Raw genomic sequence first — 18,717 nt, 5'->3', positions numbered from 1 at the left:
GATGCACTTTGAAGTTACTAAGATGCGTTGGACCCACAAGCATGAAGAAGTGCTTTTTGTATGCATGTGTGTGTATGTTTGTGTGTCATGTGCACGCTGCCACATACACACATACACACACGCACACACACACACACACACACACATACACAGAAAGAATGAGATGGAGTGTGGGAGGAGGGGATAAATAGATAGATAGATAAGTATATGCATTGGACTAAATGAGAGTGTCAAACCCTTTTGTACCTTTTCGTTTACCGTAGTTCAAACCCTCTCTCCGGTTGCTAAGTAACGCTCCCTAACTACAAACGCGGATGGTGGGATATGCTAAACCAAACTCTGGCATTTCTGTTGACGGATTTGGTTGTTGAAACTAACTATTGGCATATTTACTTCAACATCTGAGTTAATGACCAGACTTGTTGTTTTTCTAACGGTTTAACAATTTCGCATTTTGTTGTTTAGCTAGTTACACACACCTGTACAGTTTTAATGGGATAACATCGGCGCTAACTTTCAACCGACATGGACCTGGATATTCGTCAGTATCTCACCAAGGCCAATGAGCAACAAGGTTTGTCATGTTTTAGGGGCAGTTACAGCTATAAAGAGTGGTCAACGTATTCCTTCACTGTTTTTATGTTTTTTTTTTGCAGACTCTGGAGCTCTGCAGTCAGCGTACAGTTTAATCACGGAGATGAGAGCAGCTGGAAGCAGCGGACGAATTCCACGTACTGCCCCAGAGTTGTACGTCCTGTGCGCGGAAGCAGCACTACAGGTAACGTGGGCCTACAGGTGTGTAGACCTGGTCAACATGTCATCGTAGGCAGGATTTTTGACAGATTGTATTGAGGTCATAAGTAGCAGCTCCTGGATAGCAGGGTCTGAGTCAGTTGAGTCAAGTGTATGGTTAAGGATAGGGCATACTGTGTTTTCTAAGACAGTGGTTTCTTAGAAATAATGTCAGTCTAAAATTATCCCTGAAGTAGAATAATAAAAGTCACAATACTTTATGGAGGTAATATGGTCCCTCTTCTGGGTACCTGTCAGGAGCCTGGCTGCAGGTGGGACAGGGACGACTGACTAATTCCAGTATACAGGGAGTTGCAGTAGTCCAGGCCGGAGGTTATAAAGGTGTGGATGACTTTCTCGAGATCTCTCAAGAAATGGCTTGATTTTGGCAATAGTACGAAGCTGGAAAAAACTGGCTTTCACTACTGCATTAACTTGCTTGTCAAACTTAAAGACGGAATCAAATATCACACCAAGGTTTTTGACATGAGGTCTGACAAAGGTGGACAGGTTGCCATTACTGTTGGTAATTACTTTGATGGAGTCAGGGGGGCCAAATAGGACAACTTCAGACTTGCCTTCATTCAGCTTTAGGTAGTTTTGTGCTATCCAACACTTTATGTCCTCAAGGCAGTTCAAGCATCAAAGTTCAAGCATTACAGCATTAAAAACATACAACATAAAGAAAATAATAAGAGTTAAGATGAAAAAGCCTTCCCGAATAGAAAGGTTTTTAGGCCTTTTTAGGCTTTGATTAGTGCAAATCACAATGTTAAGGGAATGACAGCTGTAGTCATAATGAATATAACGTGTGTACATTCAGAATTCCAGTGTCTATACCATTCCAGATATGTTTGCCAAGCTCTTCTGTATGCTAGTCAATGGAAAGGAATTCAGTTACTATATATGCTCCAGTATAAATGATAGTCTGCTGTAAATTCTGTCACAAGGTTCATACTGAAGCATCTGTGGACGTACATTAAGGGCAGCCAATGTAAGCCTACACATTGGCCCAGAGTCAGTATCAGACTCAGATGAGGAGTCAGCATTAGACTCTGATGCTGCAATCCTTGAATGAATGACTGATATGAGAAGGAATATGCCTGCAGCCATGCCCTCCAAGTGCTATGAGGAGTGTTTTCATGTTGTGAGGATTTCGTGACTGCTGAGATGTCGCATAAGACATGATGCTATAAGCAGCCCCCAAGAATAAAGATACGCATCTGACTGGGAAGAATAGAATTCACTCTTATTAGCACAGTGAATATCTGCTGCTGTGAAGACATGCGAGCGTCATGTTCTGCGGAGGTTGCTGAATAATTCCTGACATTATTGGCATGTAGAGGGGATTTATTGGGTTTTACTGAATAAAGCAGGACTTTTGTGGTTGTTAGTTGACGTGAGACCAAATCAGTAAAGCGTGGAAATAAAACCTCTACAGAGCAAAGTCTGATCATAGATTTAATTTTTCATTGTTTTAGTACAGTAACTTTTGTTAGCTAAATCTAACTATTCTCCCAGAGGGGAATAGTAATGAATATTCACTAATATAGACCGAACTGTCCTAGGGCAAGGGAAACATATTTGAATAATGAAACTCGGTGCTATTCCGTAATGTGATTTGTTCTTTCGTCTATATCATACAGCGAGTTTTCAGTGAAAATGCAGCTTGCCTTGAAGTCTGAGGCTTAAGTGAATGCTGAATTAGTCTGCATCCTCAGTAGGACTACATCACAGTGTGCTTCTGTTTTCTAGAGAAACATGAATATTCCAGTCACATAAAAAATCACAGTGATGCCGAGTTCATTACTGTAAAGTTTTACTAGTTTAACTGAATTATAACATGATTAAAAGCATACAGTATACAGGTAAACTTTCTGTTACAGGATCATCTTTTCCCTGACAGTTCTGCAATTCCTTGAATGAAAAGTAACAATGAGATTAGACTTTTTTTTGTCATTTGTATAAATGTGCATCACACATACATTTAGTCACATCTGACTAGTTTTAATAATGCATCAAACTTAGGAAAGTGCTGATGAAATAAGGTTGAAATATTTATTTTGGTTAGCCTCTGTATGTCTCTTTTTCTGTGTTTCAGCTGGGTTGTTTGGAGATAAGTGCAGCGTGTCTAAAGATGTACTTTGAAGGGAATCCGCCAGCCAATCAATTTATGTGTCGAGCCTACCTCTGCCAGGGTCAGCAGAAGACTCCGCCGGCCACTGGGAGTGTGGTGAGGACAGTAAATTGGACACATTTCCTCGAGGGGGTTGTGTGTGTTTGTGTTTCTGTGCCAGTGAAGCACACATACACACACACACACACACACACACACACACACACACACACAGTTACTGTAGAGATATACTGTACTTATTTAGACTAAAAATGGAGCAGCTGCCCCAGCTTCGTAAACAAGCACTTGTGGTTTCACTATCTCTTATTCAGTATGAAAGGCACATCATTGCCCTTTTTCTTTTCATAGTTTAGAGCACTTTAAAGATTGTCTTTGCCTTTTGTCAAACTGAGGCCTTTATTGAATTACCTTTCTAATCTTTGTATGTTTATATGATGTGACAAGTTTTCACTCACCCTTTTTGCATTATTTTCTATTTTAGGAGGACTTTGAGGAAGCTGTGTTGTATTTTCTTAAAGCAATTGAAATGTCAAAGCATGAGCCAAGGTATGTTATCTTTTAGAAGCATGTTTAGCTTTCAGTGTCAGGAAAGTTGACTTAATTTGTACTATGTTCAGTTTATCATCTCTGATATCGCTTGGCAAAACCATTGCTCAGGTGCAACTGTAAAACATAATCAAAGTAATATGCTCACATCAGGGAATGCCTTTAAGCTGAAATAGGTTATGAGGGTTCAGCCTGCTGCTAGATTATTTTGGGATATGAATGTTTGATTTGAAATATAAAACAATTCTTCATACTTCACCCCGACCCATTATTCACAACTGGCTGATCTGCAGCATGTATTCTTCTACATTCTAACAGCTGACTGGAAGTCTCTGTGAGCAGGGTGAAAAGGGTAATAAATATAGATGTAATAAAATGAATCATATAACATACATTCCCATGTTTCTTGTTCTGAAAGATGTGTTTTGAAATATAGGCTTAGCCTTTGCAAGCAATCAGCGCTGAATCTTTTTGCTAATGAACTCATAACCTGTCAATAAAAGGGCTGAATGAGCAACCCAATTAACACCAAAGGGAATACATATCTAATCCATCCAGCCCAGACTAATGCACAACACGCTCTCTGGTGAATAAATTAGAAGCACTCTCTCTGTTCACACAGTTTTCTCTAAAACAGCGCTTTGAATTCATAAAAATCACTTATTTCACATAGAATGGCTGATACGAGGTGCTCTCCTGTGGCTCATTGGACGGTGGTAAATCCACACTCATTTACAATTCACAGGACTTCTGTGTTCAGAGATGACACTTGGTCTGAATTGAGTTGTACTGAGAGAGGAAATGGCTTGCGTGTGCATCGTATAAATAATGCAGTGTTCTCTGTTAACTTGTTCTGTATGCGGTTTGTTTCTTGCAGATACCACTTCATGGTTTTCAATGCCTCCGTGCTGTACTTCCAGACAGTGCGTCCTCTCCTGCAGCCAGGGCGGTGCCTGCACCTTGTTTCCTCCCTTAGGCAGGTGGTCCAGAGTCTGGAGGAGGTGGCAGACCAGGACCACAGCTGGAGGGCTGAACTTATGATGTAAGTGACCCCGCAGTGCCCTCCAAGTCTCATGCTGCTTTTATGGGGATGACGTACAGAGCTAATTAACAAGCAGTTCATGTGTGACCACAGCTTTCTGGCTCCCAAGTTAATTGAATACTGCCTTATTCTCCTCTATGGAGTGGAGAACGTGTTCTAATGTAAGTCATCTTCTCATGTTTTCCCATGGTACCATAGGCCTAAATGTTAGTTCGTCTTTGTTCGGAGGACATAATGGATTATGCATGTTTAGTATAAAGCTAAACATGCATGTGATAGTCAGGGTATTAATTGGATTAGAAATTTTTGGCATGACCAAAATCACAACTGAATGTCATTCATATAAGATACGGTGGCCAACATGCACGGCTTCCTTTCAAAACTCACTGTGCCACTACAATAATGAATAGCATGGTGAATGACTGACTGACTGAAACAACTGACTGACGTGAACAAAATATTTGCTGCATGGCATGCCCCAGTAGCCTACTGGTTAAGACACATGCCACGTAACAGCGTGCACGGTTCGATTCCGGCAGCAGACCTTTGATACATGTTACCCCCCCCCCCCTCTTTCTCTCCTTCATTTCCTGTCCAATCTCTCCACTGTCACTGTAATGAAGGCTTGAAATATATTTAAAAATATTTGAAACATTATTAACTATAATGCAATACAGTTTAACAGCAGCTCAAACTGAAAAAGACCATAGAGACACAGTGTAACAAAAACAGAACATAAGCTTAAAGATTCCTTCCAGACACATTTTAAGATATATAAAAATATTCCACTTGGAACTACTTCAATAAAATCCTTTAAAAATCCTTCAAATTGACTCACATGTCCATATGTTGTGGAAATATCCCAGTAAATGTTGGAGTTTGCTGTCTGCTTCTGTTCAGGCACCTGATTGAAAGTCTTGTGGACTCTGGGAAAATGGAGGATGCTGGAAGTTTTGCCAAAGTGACAGAAGAATTCATCAAGATACATACTCCACATCTTTATCCAAAACTCTTTACCTTGCTGGTAAACAGTGTTTTTTGCTACATGCTAAAATGAAAAGATTTTAAGAATTTAAGAATTTTGTAGTAGGATTCCTTTTGAGAGTTAACATATCAAGTGAGAACTTTTTGAAGGTAAGAAAAACAGCCTTGTTTGAAGCTCTGTGTTTTTTGAGATAATTCAGTGAATTTTGAGAGGTTTTTTTAGTATAATATCTGAAAAACTAAAACTAAAACTTGGTAAGACTTTATGAAAGTAGTCCAAACATTATACTTAACTAACAACAAGGTGTACAATGAATTCTCAGTAGATTATGTAACCAGAGTCCTGACTTTACCTATAACGCTATCCTGGACAATAAATATCTGCTGACTATTTTTAATGCAATTTCAACTCAATGTGAAAGACAGAAGGCTTTTAGTGAAACATTTTAGGAAAAAGAATCAAGTATGAGTTCTGACTTTTCCCCTTTCTCCTTAGGTACAACACAAGCTGTCAGAGAATGATGTCCTCCTTGAAATGAGCAGGCAGTGTACTACCTTAGCGCTCATTTACAAAATACAGCAATTTAAAAGGTAAGGAAAGTTTTTGTGTTTCATTTCATTAAATGTTTAGTTTTTTCTACACCTTTTCATTTTTACATGTTTTATTGCTCTAAAAGTGCTGCAGGATTTATTTTGCAGAGAGCATTGCTTTTGTTTTCTGTAATGATGACAGCTCATTCCATGTTTTCATAGCTAAGACTGTGTTGCACCTACAAGGATTCATTTTTAAACCCGATTAAATCATTGTTTAACTTTATGTTGCACCAAACTTTAAAACTTAAAATGAACAAAGATTCAAGTTAAACCTCTCTTCAAACCTCAGTTTAGTTTTTGCTCTTAACCTAGATTAAATTTAATTCTGTTGCACCAAAACTTTAAACGCCAATTTAAAATGTGATCCAATATTAACTTTAAATCTACGCTGGAGGAGGTTGAACTTTTAAAATGGCTGCCTTTTTGAGATGGATTGAGCAAAATAATCTAGTTCTCGAAGAAAGTTAAGGGACAGATTCAACCCAATTGCTGCTGAATTTCTCTCAAGGTACCACTTCGGCAAGGAAACTGTTATGAAGCTGAACAGGAAGACTGGATCAACTAAACATGGCAGTGACAGAAATGCAGCTGTAGCACTATTGCTCCAACTCCTGGTAGCCTTGAGATTTTATGCCATGGTTTCCCCCTTCTTTTATACTTACTATGTCCTGACAGCACACAAATTAATTTTTATTGTCTAATTTGGGTAAGCAAGCATCTCCATATTGATCAAAGTCTATTTAATATCAGTTTACATCAATAAACTTGGATTTACTTAACAGAGATTAGTTTTTAATTGTACAACAGAGCTCTGCTTAATTTTAAATCTGGATTTACTCATTTTAAACCTAGTAGAACTGATCTTAGTTTAAATTAATCTTTGTTGGTGCAACTCAGTCTAAAATAAACACATTGTAGTTCTAATTGTCTAGGGAAGGATGCCCTTGATCTGCTTTAACAATGTAACAATCTTTGAGAAAACATTTGAACAACTAGGGAGGCAAAATTATGTTTGAAAGAGTTTGCTTTATCTTTTCTTCTTTAGAATGAAGTAGAGGCAAATTGAGTCATAAACTTTATCAATTATGACCTTGTTGATGGTCATTGCAAGGTTATTACTTGTCCAAAAATGTTCAAGTCTACCATTCTGTATTTGTTTCTATATTTGCTCTGTTTTTTAAGCTACAGGACTTAATTTAATAATTAACGAAACATTAAACTAGGTCATTAGGCTAGTGATCCACTGGCTCTCAGTTTAGCCTGTGGCATCCTATAGTGTGCCGATTAATCAAGCTGCCTGCGTACTTTACTTGTATACAATAGCTTCTGGTGTGGCATTACACAAGCTCAGTCCCAGCCCCCACCCCCTTTCTGCAGGCATGTACTCAACATGTCAGAGCCCCTTATGGCTCTTAAGCTCAGCCATAAACGTCGACAGCATGACTCAGTCTGACCCAACCGTCATCAGCATCATATAGGTTATTTTGCCTAAGGTTTATGTTCTGTTTGGTGTGAGTATATTAAAGGGGGGGGTGAAAAACAGATGCATGTGTATTCTTGGACACATAAATGTATGTATATGTATGTGTATATTAATGTGCACAAACACGTTTTCCTGTTTGTAGTGGGTTGGAAGAAATAAAAGAGGATGAGCTTGCAAAAAAGGATTCGGACAAGCTTGAGGAGATTTTCCATCTCCTGGTGGATTGCACAAAAGCATCGTCTATGCCTGTGAATTCGATTTCTCTACAGATTACACCCATCCAACCAGCCGACAGGTCTGTGACCCAGAATGTCCTGATTAAATCTCCCATCCAACACCTTTCTTGCTCCCTGTCCTCTTCATAAATCTCTCACTGCTGTAAAACCACACATGGATATCCCGGGGACAGTACATGGCTCAGATTACTGTTCTGAAGTATTGTGAATTGTATACATTAGGTTTTATCTGGGATTTGCAGAGTTTCCTTCCTCCTGGAGTTGGCTCTGCTGGCCTTGCAAGCGAAACATCAGAAAGTAGCTGCCGACTGTTTGAAAGAGCTCAAGTCGGTGGAAGAGGCTGTGAGTGTCCGATATTCTCTTAAAACCTCAGGCAGTAGCAAAGCTCCATTCTGTATCTTTACATATTTATGAATGGATTTTGACATCTTCTCTTAGGTAGACCCTTGACAGTACATTAGATTAATTAGCTGAGCACAAATCCAAGAGCTGAACTTTTTTTTTTACTGGAAGGTTGTGGATTTTTTCTTAGAATTTTGCCCTTTTTATTGCTCTTATTTTCTTAATGAATCAAGTGAAATTATTACACAAGTAGCAACATCGCATGTACAAGATTTAATTGGCTGTAAAACATGGCTAATTGTTTGTATATGTGTTATCCTCTCTTCCATACACTGCTGAACACTAACTTTTGAAACCTTTGAACTTTTCACATGTGTATTTCTCTTTTTAGACTATCGGCCAACGCATAATAATGGAGTGTATCAACTGTGAAATCAACCTCCTGAAGAAAGAGGCGAAGATGAATGACTATTCCAAAGCCAGTGTGGAGGTGCTCCATCATATGCGATCTCATTTGATACCATATCGTACTTTGCAAGAAAACTGTCACATTTAAGGATTGGCACAACCTATTCAGCCCAATTCAATCCAAGTATATATGCCAAGTGATAGAAGTGTTTTCTCTTATCAATACTACAAGAGACATTTTCAATCTGTAGTTGTTATCCCACAGGCCCGGCTGAAGGAGATAGGCAAGCTGGATCAGTGGCTGCAGACTGCAGTGAGAGAGGGAGATCCCCGGGCCGTGCAGGCAGTGTGTGCTACCCAGTGGAGTTTCTGCCTACCCCTCTTGCAGCACAACCTCAGGAGACGCATTAAGACACCTTTGCTCAGAGTGGCCCAAATACTGGAAGACACACAAAGGTTTCCAGCTTCTTTAAATTCATCAATAGTCAGGGTTATGTGTGCATTTCTTAGGACTTTTCACTATTTTTGTTGTATCTGCAGTTTACTGAACATATGTTTGGTTGTTTTGGTTGTATCATAGTACACACTTATGAACCTACAGAAACATCCCTTGTGTTTGTCCTGTAGTGTGATTTTTGTACTGTCATAATGTGTTATTTTATGCTGGAAATGTTTATGTGTTATTATCAACAGCATGTTGTTGGAAACACGCTGTCAGGTCCACTCAGAGTTGGCAGTGATTGAAGAGGAGGAGGGACGCCTTGAGGCTTCGTTGACTCACCTTCAGAAAGCCATGCTGTTGGATAATGGGACACAACAGGAAAGCCTGTCGTCAGCTTTCCGCCTCCTGCAGCTCAGAGGGACCCTCTACCAAACACCCTCCCAGACCGAGGATAAAGCGGCTATGCTTATGCAGCAGGTTCTCAGCACTTCTGTGTTACAGTCTAACAATTCAAAACATAATGGTTCTTTAGAGCTGCACAAGGCAAGTTTTTTATGTTAGAACAAACTTGGCTTATCAGTTGCAATCGCCGATAAGTACAGTGAAGGAAAAAAGCCTCCTATTCCTCAAAACTGAGTTGTTGTATGATTTCAGGGTATTGAAGTTAATTAAAACAATTGTGTGCAGCTTTAATGAGACAAGAATTCAGTAAGTGTAATTGTTGTGCGATGAGATTAAAATTATTTAACTTTAAAATATTGTTACCAGTCTTTTTGAATGTATGGTGCTTCACCTGGAATCTGTGTGCCTGAGAGTGCAGCCTACAGCTACAAGTTAACACTGAAATCCCAAACCTTCTCTCTCTTTCTGTCAGGCTAGGGACATCAAGCCTGAAGATAATGCAGACAGTCGCCCCATCCTGGTGGATGTAGGTCTACTCTTGGCCCCTGCTTATTTCCAGATGGTACTGGATGCAGACAACACCTCCAAAGGTACAGATTTCCCTTCCTTTCTTTCAGTTTTCACTTAGACATGATGATGTGCTCTTAACACATCTCTTACTTATAAATAGATACAAAACAAATGTGCACATTTACAAAGCCTCTTTGCCTTCTACATGAGGAGTGATGCATTTCATTTATCAAACAGGTGCATCAGCCTGAATGTCAGTTTCCCTCGTATCTCAGACATAATCTGATTGCAGAGAAGTGCACCTTCTCGTCTTTATGCATAGACATTTAAGGAAGGAATGTGCAAATGGCAGGATCATATATGATATTTATGGCTGATTGTGTGTTCCCTGGATTTACTTGGGTTGATGCAATTGCTGTGCTTCTGTAGAATTTCGTTTTTAATTGTATTAAAAACGAAAGTTGTGGTAGGAAAGAGAAATCACAGGTGAGCACATCACAAACATATCTGTGGAGAAGTGTAGAATTAGTAAAGTTAGAAAAAGTAAATGTATTAATGAAAAATGAGTACAGATTGTATCAAATTTTTAAAAACTTTTTAGAGAGAAAATCTGCTGTAATAACAAATGAACACAGTGTCTGACTATTTTATAGCATCAAACGATGAGCAGCAGTTATCCCATCATGGATGACTCAGCCTGATAGAATAGTAACATCACTTTCTGCTCAACGCCATGGAGCCTCAGTCTTCGTAAAAAATACAACAAAGGCAGATTAAACGCAGATTTTGAGTTTAAATTGAATGAACTTCACAGAGCAAAATTGGTGGGCACTGTCGTATCGTGGGGGCTATCATATCTAAATTTGTGTCTCATTCCAAAGGTCTTTTAATGGCAGTGTTAAACTTTGTTGCTGCTGAAGGTAGTGTGTGAGAAACAGCTTCAGGGTGTATTCCAGTGTTACTCATAGTGAAATCCTATTGACTGTATGCAGTGGATCATGAAGTGGAGCTCGGAGAGAGCCTTTGATCTCAGACTCATTCCAGACTCCTTGGTCCACAGCATCAGATGAACATTCAGCAGTCCTAATGATGCAGAGAAGATCTTGCCTCTGACAGCTGAGAGACTTCTGCAGGCATGGGTTAAAACCTTTGCTCCCTACAGGCACTTTTGTTTTTGCCTATAAACCTCATGCGACGCCCAGATCATTGTGTTCTGAGCTCCAAAGCCAGCACACCAAATAACCCTTGAGGCTGGAAGATTTAATTAATTACAGTGTGTAATGTTGCTGCAATTTTCTACTGTCCTGCAGACGTTCATCAATTAGAGGTGTGTGCATATGAGTGCGTGTGTAATTGTGTGTGCATGAGTATCTGAACTCTCAGGGTGAGTACGCACGCACTGGAGCATTTTGCTTCTTAACAACATTGCAGTCACAGACACAGACCTCTCTTCATAATCCAATCCCTAAAACAAATGCTTGAATGCCCCTGGTGCTGCTGACACAACTGCAGATCTAAATACAAATCTGAAACATGCTTTTTTGTTTTTTGTTTACTCTTATGTGTCTATTCTGATAGAACTGTAGCCAGTGACATCACTGTTTGAGAGCGTTGGAAATGGGCCATTTACTCCTGTAGCCCCTTTGTTATGTTTCCTGATGCTTACATGGAAATGGCATAATAGGGATAATTATGTAACTTCCTCAAAAGGATTACACTCAAGCTATACATATGAGTGCAGATTTTTTTCCATGTTCTATAAATTAGGCCTTAAAGCTGTGCAACAAAATGACTAGAGTTTTTGTTATGCATAATAGCTAGAATATGTTATTGATTCAGTATTTGGAGAAAATGCAGAACAGCATTAATAAACTTATGTATATTTTACTCCAAATATTGTGTAGTTCCTGTAGGCAGTGTTGGATCTGGACCAGCAGCTCAGCTCTCTGCTGAGGCTCAGCATCACTCTGCATCTGTACAGATGGTGGATGGACACCTGGCTAGACAAGCAGAGAACACAGACAACACAGAGAGGTGTGTGCACATTTACACATGTATGTGTATGCGTACACGTAGATGCCTTTTTTATGTCTATCTTCTTTCCAGGTTAAAGTTTTCTTCGTAATTATTTTTAGTTGTTAAGCTTCCCAGGAACCCAGTTGGAAAATTGCCTATATAATAAGCCTTTTATTCCTTGTTGAATTTATAACTCCAAGCTTTTATTGAGCATTACATACTAATGAATCTTTGATAATATTGGTCCTCTCTCTTCTTTCTTTGTTGGCTGTTCAAGGGTGAAGTTGTGGGCAACACTGGTAAAGACAGCCAGGAAACAGGAAGTTTGGGATGTGTGCCGAGCTGCTTGTCGATTCTGTTTGCTGTATGATGATGGGAGATGGAAGATATCAAAGGCTGACAGTGAGATGATAAATGATCCTCAGACTGACTGTAAAATAATAGAAATATTCTTAAAACTGATAGAGGGATATTAGAGTAATATGAGGACAAAACGCAGGCAGACTAGGTAGATGTGTAATCTAGTTTATAGAACTGTTCTGTTCATATTTCAGGATTATGAAATGATCTTATCTCATTGTTCATATGTAAATCAGATCTGCAATAATATAGTATGGATGTGATTTACATGAGGTATAATTGGTTTTAGGTGTTGCAATAAAGACACAGGTAGGTAGTAGTAATAGTGACAGTGTTACTTAACTAAATGACTAAATACAAGAAGGAGAAGATTGCTGTCACTGAGAGAATTCATATCACAGATTTTGTCTATTCTATCCAGACTGTAGATGCTCAGAGGAAGAGAGCTGTGCAGAGTGTCTTCACGGTTGTGATGGAAGCCAAAGCTCCGTGAGGAACTTGTTGCGCCTTTTGGCTGAAATTTACTTCATCAGTGCTGAGGTATTTGCCCCAATTCATACCTCCAACTCAACACACACATACACACTGAAGTTCTTGAAGTGGGATTCCACTAAAATTGCTTTTACATCACTTCTATAAACTTGGTTAGTTTACTCGCTATTTGCAGACAAAACAACAAAACCATCAATATAGAGTGCAGAGACTTTGTTCTGTAATGTCTTTTTTTTGTTGTCCCAATCCATTATTGATGAAAAGAGGGCAGAAGTTCAGTGCAATGATTTTTTCTGAGGATTGTCAAGGTACAACACATTTGTCCATAAGAGGATCATACTCTGGCAAATAATCAGTTATAATCTAGTCAGACACAAAAACCTCAGTCTGCCTGGCCTTTTTTATGACCCTTTTCCATTATTGATGCTTATGTATAAGACAAACAAACACATTAGGAAGACAAAATTCACATTTTATCAAATGTTATTTGGATGCAGATGTTGTTGTAGTGAGGTGCTATCTCTTTATTTTAATATGAGATTAGAGACCAAGACTGCTTGCAGTAGCAGACATGCATTATGGGAGTTTTTTAACAAGCCCGTGAGGTAGATGTTGATTGGTCAGAGTCAGAGATTATTGTGCTTGTCATATGAGCTTGTCGTATTGTGTAATCCCACTTCCCATCAAGCCTCCAGCTCCAAGTCTTTATTAAGTCCATAGAGATGTTAACTTGACAGCACTTTGAAGAAAATGGAGATAACTCTCCACAGTGACTAGATGACCTTGCCAAAACACACTCACACTATAGCTTCTCTGTGTGCTCCTCTCATGTAACTCTCCCTTTGTTCTATGACACATGGGTATTTTTTTTTAAGAATTCCGTATAGTTAATTAATTAAAACATATCTACCTCTCAGTCTGATGATGAAGACAGGTTCCTGATGTCTTACCTGAGATGTCTGCCGCTGGAGTAAAATGCTCCAAAGTCATTTCTTTTTTCTTTGATCTGCTACAGCTCCAGCTTTAGAAAACTGCCATTCCCATTGTGGGAGGTCTTCTTTTCACCTTTTATTATAGAGTTGTCAGTATAGGAAGTCACCTTTAATATTATCTTTTGAGGTTGAGAAATAAATGGTCTCTCTCTTATTCAGGCCACCATCCAAAAGCTGCAGACCAAGGGGGTGCAGCTCAACAGCCCTGCTGTCCCCCAACAGGAGAGAGGGGTTTGTGTGTCTGAGGAGGATCCAGACTGGATTATTTACAGGTGAAAACACATAAGCACACACACACATGCAGCGTCCAAAACTAGAATAAAGATCTTGTGTCTGTTTTCTATATATTTTGTCTATTTGCAGTATCTGTATCTGCTCTTATTCAATTTTATCACTGATTTAATACATTTTTCTCATTTTAAGTAAAAATGTTTAGTATGAGATACTTTTTTTTAATTTTACATGACCATATTTAACAATTGAATATTTGATCTATTGTAACATTTATTAAAATAAATATTATACTATTTATATACAATAGCAGCAATAGGAGACAGCAAGAAAACAAAAGACAAAAGTAGCTGTCAACACCCATGTTTCCTCCAATGTTTTATCATTTTTATTTAATTTTAATTTTACTTTTGTTATGGCATGCTGTCATTAGATAAACAGTTTTGACAAAGTCATTCAATTTATTAAAAAAAACACACTATTTGTTCCAAGAATGTCTTCTATGGTTTGAAATCTGATGTTCCTAAAGTTGATATAATATTTATAATTTATAATGTGTAAATTAAGCTGCGATATAGCATTATACAAAGTCTACAAAACCTTTACTTGCCCAACTGTGGCTTTTAATAGATTCTGTTAGAGTGGAGGGACAACATATGTGTGCTTTAGTGTCTGTGGCGCTCTAAACCAGGCAGTGAATATGCTTTTAAAGTGAATATATTTGCATAACTGGTCAGAAATTCTGATGAGAAAGACAGGTTTTGTTTCCTCATCTCCTCTACCAAAACTATACATCGGATCTGAAATCATCTCCACACCACTGATGTAGTACGAAACAAAGTTTAAAACATCAATGCTGTGATTATCTTTAAAAGTTAAAGACCACAATGTAGTAAATGTAGTGTATGCCATAAAGCTCCAGGGCCAGACACATTTCATCACCTGTTTCATCATTAGCTATTTCCTCACCACTTCATACTTCTAGAATCAGTGTTGTGGGAGTCAGGGGGGTTATCTTGCTCATCATAAATTATGCCATTCATAAATGAACATCAAACCCAGATGGAGTCTAAACCAAAAATATAATCTAGGTTTTATAAAGAGTGCTATAATAAAGCAAAGAGTAATAACTAGTCTCCCTGGATTGAAATCAGAGTTGAATAAAAAAACAGAGGAGGATTCTTAACAGGATCATTTTAAAAGGTTTATCCAGCACGTACATAGACTGACCTTACATATCACATTCAGCAGTATAACTACTGGATTACTCTGCTTATGCCCTGCCATGATTCACAGGTGGCTGGATGAATAAAAAATAAAATGTGTGTCATGCAGTAAAACTTGGCTAATAGCATTCCACTTTTATTCAGCAAATTAAACGATGTATGTAAAAATAGTAGCATTATACTTCAATATCTTTCTCTCTCACACACATAACTTTCTCTTTCCATTCTGTGCTCTCTACTGTACTTCTCTACCTCTTTTACCTAGAGACTGGATCCAAGCCCTGTCTGCCTACGCCACCTCCAACTTCTTGCGGGCAGCAGAGCTCGGAGCGGAGATCAGGGAGCCGTGGGTGACGGCAAATGCAGCCATTTACCTGTGGAACTACAGTAACCACTTGCTGGCAGCTGGGGAGTACCAACGCCTCCTTCCCACCTTCCAGAGCCTGGTGGAGATGCTCCGAAAGACAGAATACACTGGGTAGACCTGGTCTCTAAATTAGTACTGCTTTTATTGCATGGTAGAGCTGCTGTAGTTAGGTCGCAGTTATTCTTGCTGTTGACATGTACATATAGCACTGACACCTGCCCACAACCCATAACTTTCACTGTTTGGGCTGGAGTATTTACAAAGTTGGTATTTCAGTCCAATGGTAAAAAAAAGAGCCAAGCTGCTCCACTGGCAATGAATAAAAGACTAATTTTGTGCAGGTGCTGTTGGTGTTATTATAAACAGGTCTTGAATGCACAAAATGTAATTTCTGCCGCTAGGGGTCTCTCAATCAAAACAATAACAAAAGACATTGTGAGGTAGCGTGGGATCATAGCAGTTGTTGTGTTCATTGTTAAACTACCAGCTTCTCCTGGTTACGATTACTACAGTTTTCATCATTCAGGATGTTTTTACTGGGAGCCTAATTATCCGCAGAGGTTTCCTCCTCTCCAAAACAAATGCACATGGGGATTAAAACCAGTAAAAACACTGAATAAAGCAGTTTGTGTTTCTCCCACACTTAGTGGGCACAGGACGTCCGGGAGGGGCTGCTAGCTGAGCTGCTGCTAACGTTTGCTCAGCTTGTTTCTCTGATAACTTAAGATCCAGACGTCCGATGACTAAAACTGTTCATCCGGTTAAATATATACTTAAAAACGACCAAGATCTAAAAAGTTTATTGTAAAAATGTGTCTTAAAACTGATGAAAAGTCAATTTATGACAGTTTCTGGCGGACAACCACAACACCGACATATTATCTTGTATGCATTAGGGATGTGCAGTGTATCTGTATTTTTTGAGGCAGAAAAATTATTTATATTTGTATTTGTATTTGAATAAAATAGGAAATAGGTGTTTTTGTTTTTATTATGCTTCTAATTTTAGGATATTAAATTTTAAAATAAGTATTTATGAGTAAACTATCTTACAAAAGAGGTCCCCAAACTGGGTCTCAAACCCAAGTCTCCCAGATCATAGACGACTGCGCCGACTACTGAGCTAAAACTTTACTCATCACCTCATTGCAGGCAGACCTCTACCTATTTATACACCCATAACACAGAGACAGCACACCATGTAATGTGTAGGGAAGAACTTCAAAGGCAATTATTGCTTTGCAATTTACATTTATTGCCTATTTTTTACAACCTAACTTTGTGGAAAAGAGAGGGGGAACAACAGGTTTTTGAGAGTCTCTTGTAAGCACTTCGCTTGTGTCAGTAGCTCAGCTTTATCTTTGGGGAACACTTCCAACTCCGGGAGCGGAGCAGAGGAGAGAGACTGAGATAGTAAAGTAACCGACCTGCGCGCTGGTATTTGACATGTTTTGTTTTTTTTTCTTCCGGAAAATAAATAATTTTTTAAAAAATTGTAAAAAACCCGCTATTTGTGCTTTGCTGAACAACATATTTGGATTTGGCCACACGCCTAGTACGTGTATACTCTTTTGTAGACACCATTTTGGTGGACACCCACAACACCAACGCATGCATCTTGTGCGTGTATACTCTTTGGTAGAGGGATGTGACGCCATTGACAGGCGACCAAATGAAATGGAGCGTTACCTTGATTAAAATTCTGGATTTCTCTGGGTTTGAAATTTGTTGGAAACACTTGGGATAATGTCATTACACAACTCAACAAAATATATAACATTGGTCTAGTCGTTTTTAGACATTTTAATGCAGAATAGTTACATATTATAGCTTTAACTGGAATATCACAGGTGTTTGATGAAAACTCATTCACAAAATGTCAACATTTCAAGAAACATGACGCATACGTCCTTTGTGAGGAGTGATGAGTCATGGCTGTACATTTTTTAAATTACTCAGTGGGTTTTGAATGACTTTCCTTAGCACTGCAGTAATTAACCCACAGTGGACTACACAGTCCTTCAACTCAGGTGAAACCTGAAAATGATTACTTTTTCATCTGATGACAGCAATATCTACATTTGTCCACCTCAGAAAATCATGTTAGACACTATCAAAGTTGACTTTTAAAAAATTGCAAATTCATAAATGTTTGCAAATTCATTGTCTATGGCACTGTACCACACTCAGAGGATAAGAGACGGTTATGTGTGGCTCTTATTTTTGGCTATGGAATGAAGCTGTGAATGTTCATGAAAACAGACCAAACTGTCCTTGGGCGTAGCAATAATTATGTGAATTTTGGGAGTCAGTGACATTCACATGCAACAATGTGGCCAAGGAAACTCACATTTGCTGTCCAAATCTGTGAGAAAGTTTTATACTTTCAGAAAGAACTAAAAGATAAAAACATGTTGGGCCTTCAAGCTCAACTTTCAGTCCTTATATTTCCACAAAATGTCAGTTTGGAGCATTCTTTGTGTTGTATTTCTCAGGAATCGTGCTCTGTTTGTGCTGCTGTGTGATGCTGTGGCCCGAGGGTTGATCCAGCCTCTGTGTGGACCAGACAGCGGTGAGCCAGCCCCGACAGGAGACAAGGGCAAAAACAGAAGTGAGAAAGGGATGGAAAAGGCTGCCAGTGTCCAGGGTGTTTTCTTAGACCCTGCTGCCCTGCAGGATGTCCGCAAAGCATTAGAGGTATGTCAGTGTGTGTACGTGGGAGCATGTGGCACCCTTGTGGGCGTTTGTATGACTAAATGATTTAATTAGTGTAATAGAAGTATTTGTGAAGAATTGTTACTTTCAGTTTTGTCAAAGCTTCTACTTTATTGTTGCATTAGCTTTTCATCTCTTTTCATTTTTTTTATTTATTGATTGTTTGGTTTACAGGTTTGAGCCTCCTCCAAATCATGTTCCTATGTCACCCAAAGTGCATAAAAACTACCGATGTCATCATATATAAAAATAAAAAATTCACACCACATATATTTTTATAAAATCTCCACACTTCACTATACATTTGCATTAGAATGCCCTCTCTTGCCATACATGTATAATAAAACTCCTTATATCACCATTCATTTCCAGAGCAACTTATGTCGCCATATTTGCATTA

General features: G+C 38.8%; 1 protein-coding gene across 4 annotated transcripts in view; it reads left to right on the top strand.

Moving 5' to 3' along the window:
• The first annotated feature begins 276 nt into the window (after positions 1–276).
• Positions 277–18,717, top strand: part of LOC137196683 (cilia- and flagella-associated protein 46) — a 57,549-nt gene continuing 39,108 nt past the window's right edge. For 3 of the 4 annotated variants that reach the window (XM_067609454.1, XM_067609452.1, XM_067609451.1), the window contains exons 1-19: positions 278–574; positions 657–778; positions 2,894–3,025; positions 3,411–3,475; positions 4,353–4,517; positions 5,418–5,541; positions 5,998–6,092; positions 7,721–7,873; positions 8,057–8,156; positions 8,548–8,646; positions 8,830–9,020; positions 9,258–9,483; positions 9,881–9,998; positions 11,823–11,952; positions 12,212–12,336; positions 12,716–12,834; positions 13,938–14,050; positions 15,501–15,713; positions 18,098–18,299. In XM_067609454.1, the coding sequence (XP_067465555.1) occupies positions 526–574; positions 657–778; positions 2,894–3,025; positions 3,411–3,475; positions 4,353–4,517; positions 5,418–5,541; positions 5,998–6,092; positions 7,721–7,873; positions 8,057–8,156; positions 8,548–8,646; positions 8,830–9,020; positions 9,258–9,483; positions 9,881–9,998; positions 11,823–11,952; positions 12,212–12,336; positions 12,716–12,834; positions 13,938–14,050; positions 15,501–15,713; positions 18,098–18,299 (2,541 nt within the window). In that variant the 5' untranslated portion in view covers positions 278–525. Of the gene's footprint in view, positions 575–656; positions 779–2,893; positions 3,026–3,410; positions 3,476–4,352; positions 4,518–5,417; positions 5,542–5,997; positions 6,093–7,720; positions 7,874–8,056; positions 8,157–8,547; positions 8,647–8,829; positions 9,021–9,257; positions 9,484–9,880; positions 9,999–11,822; positions 11,953–12,211; positions 12,337–12,715; positions 12,835–13,937; positions 14,051–15,500; positions 15,714–18,097; positions 18,300–18,717 lie in introns of all 4 variants that reach the window. The other variant, XM_067609453.1, reaches the window with a different exon arrangement.

The sequence above is a fragment of the Thunnus thynnus genome, chromosome 14 (assembly GCF_963924715.1).
Source record: "Thunnus thynnus chromosome 14, fThuThy2.1, whole genome shotgun sequence".
NCBI lineage: Eukaryota > Metazoa > Chordata > Actinopteri > Scombriformes > Scombridae > Thunnus > Thunnus thynnus.
Note: the sequence above shows the minus strand (reverse complement) of the source record. Positions and strands in the feature narration are given on the sequence as shown.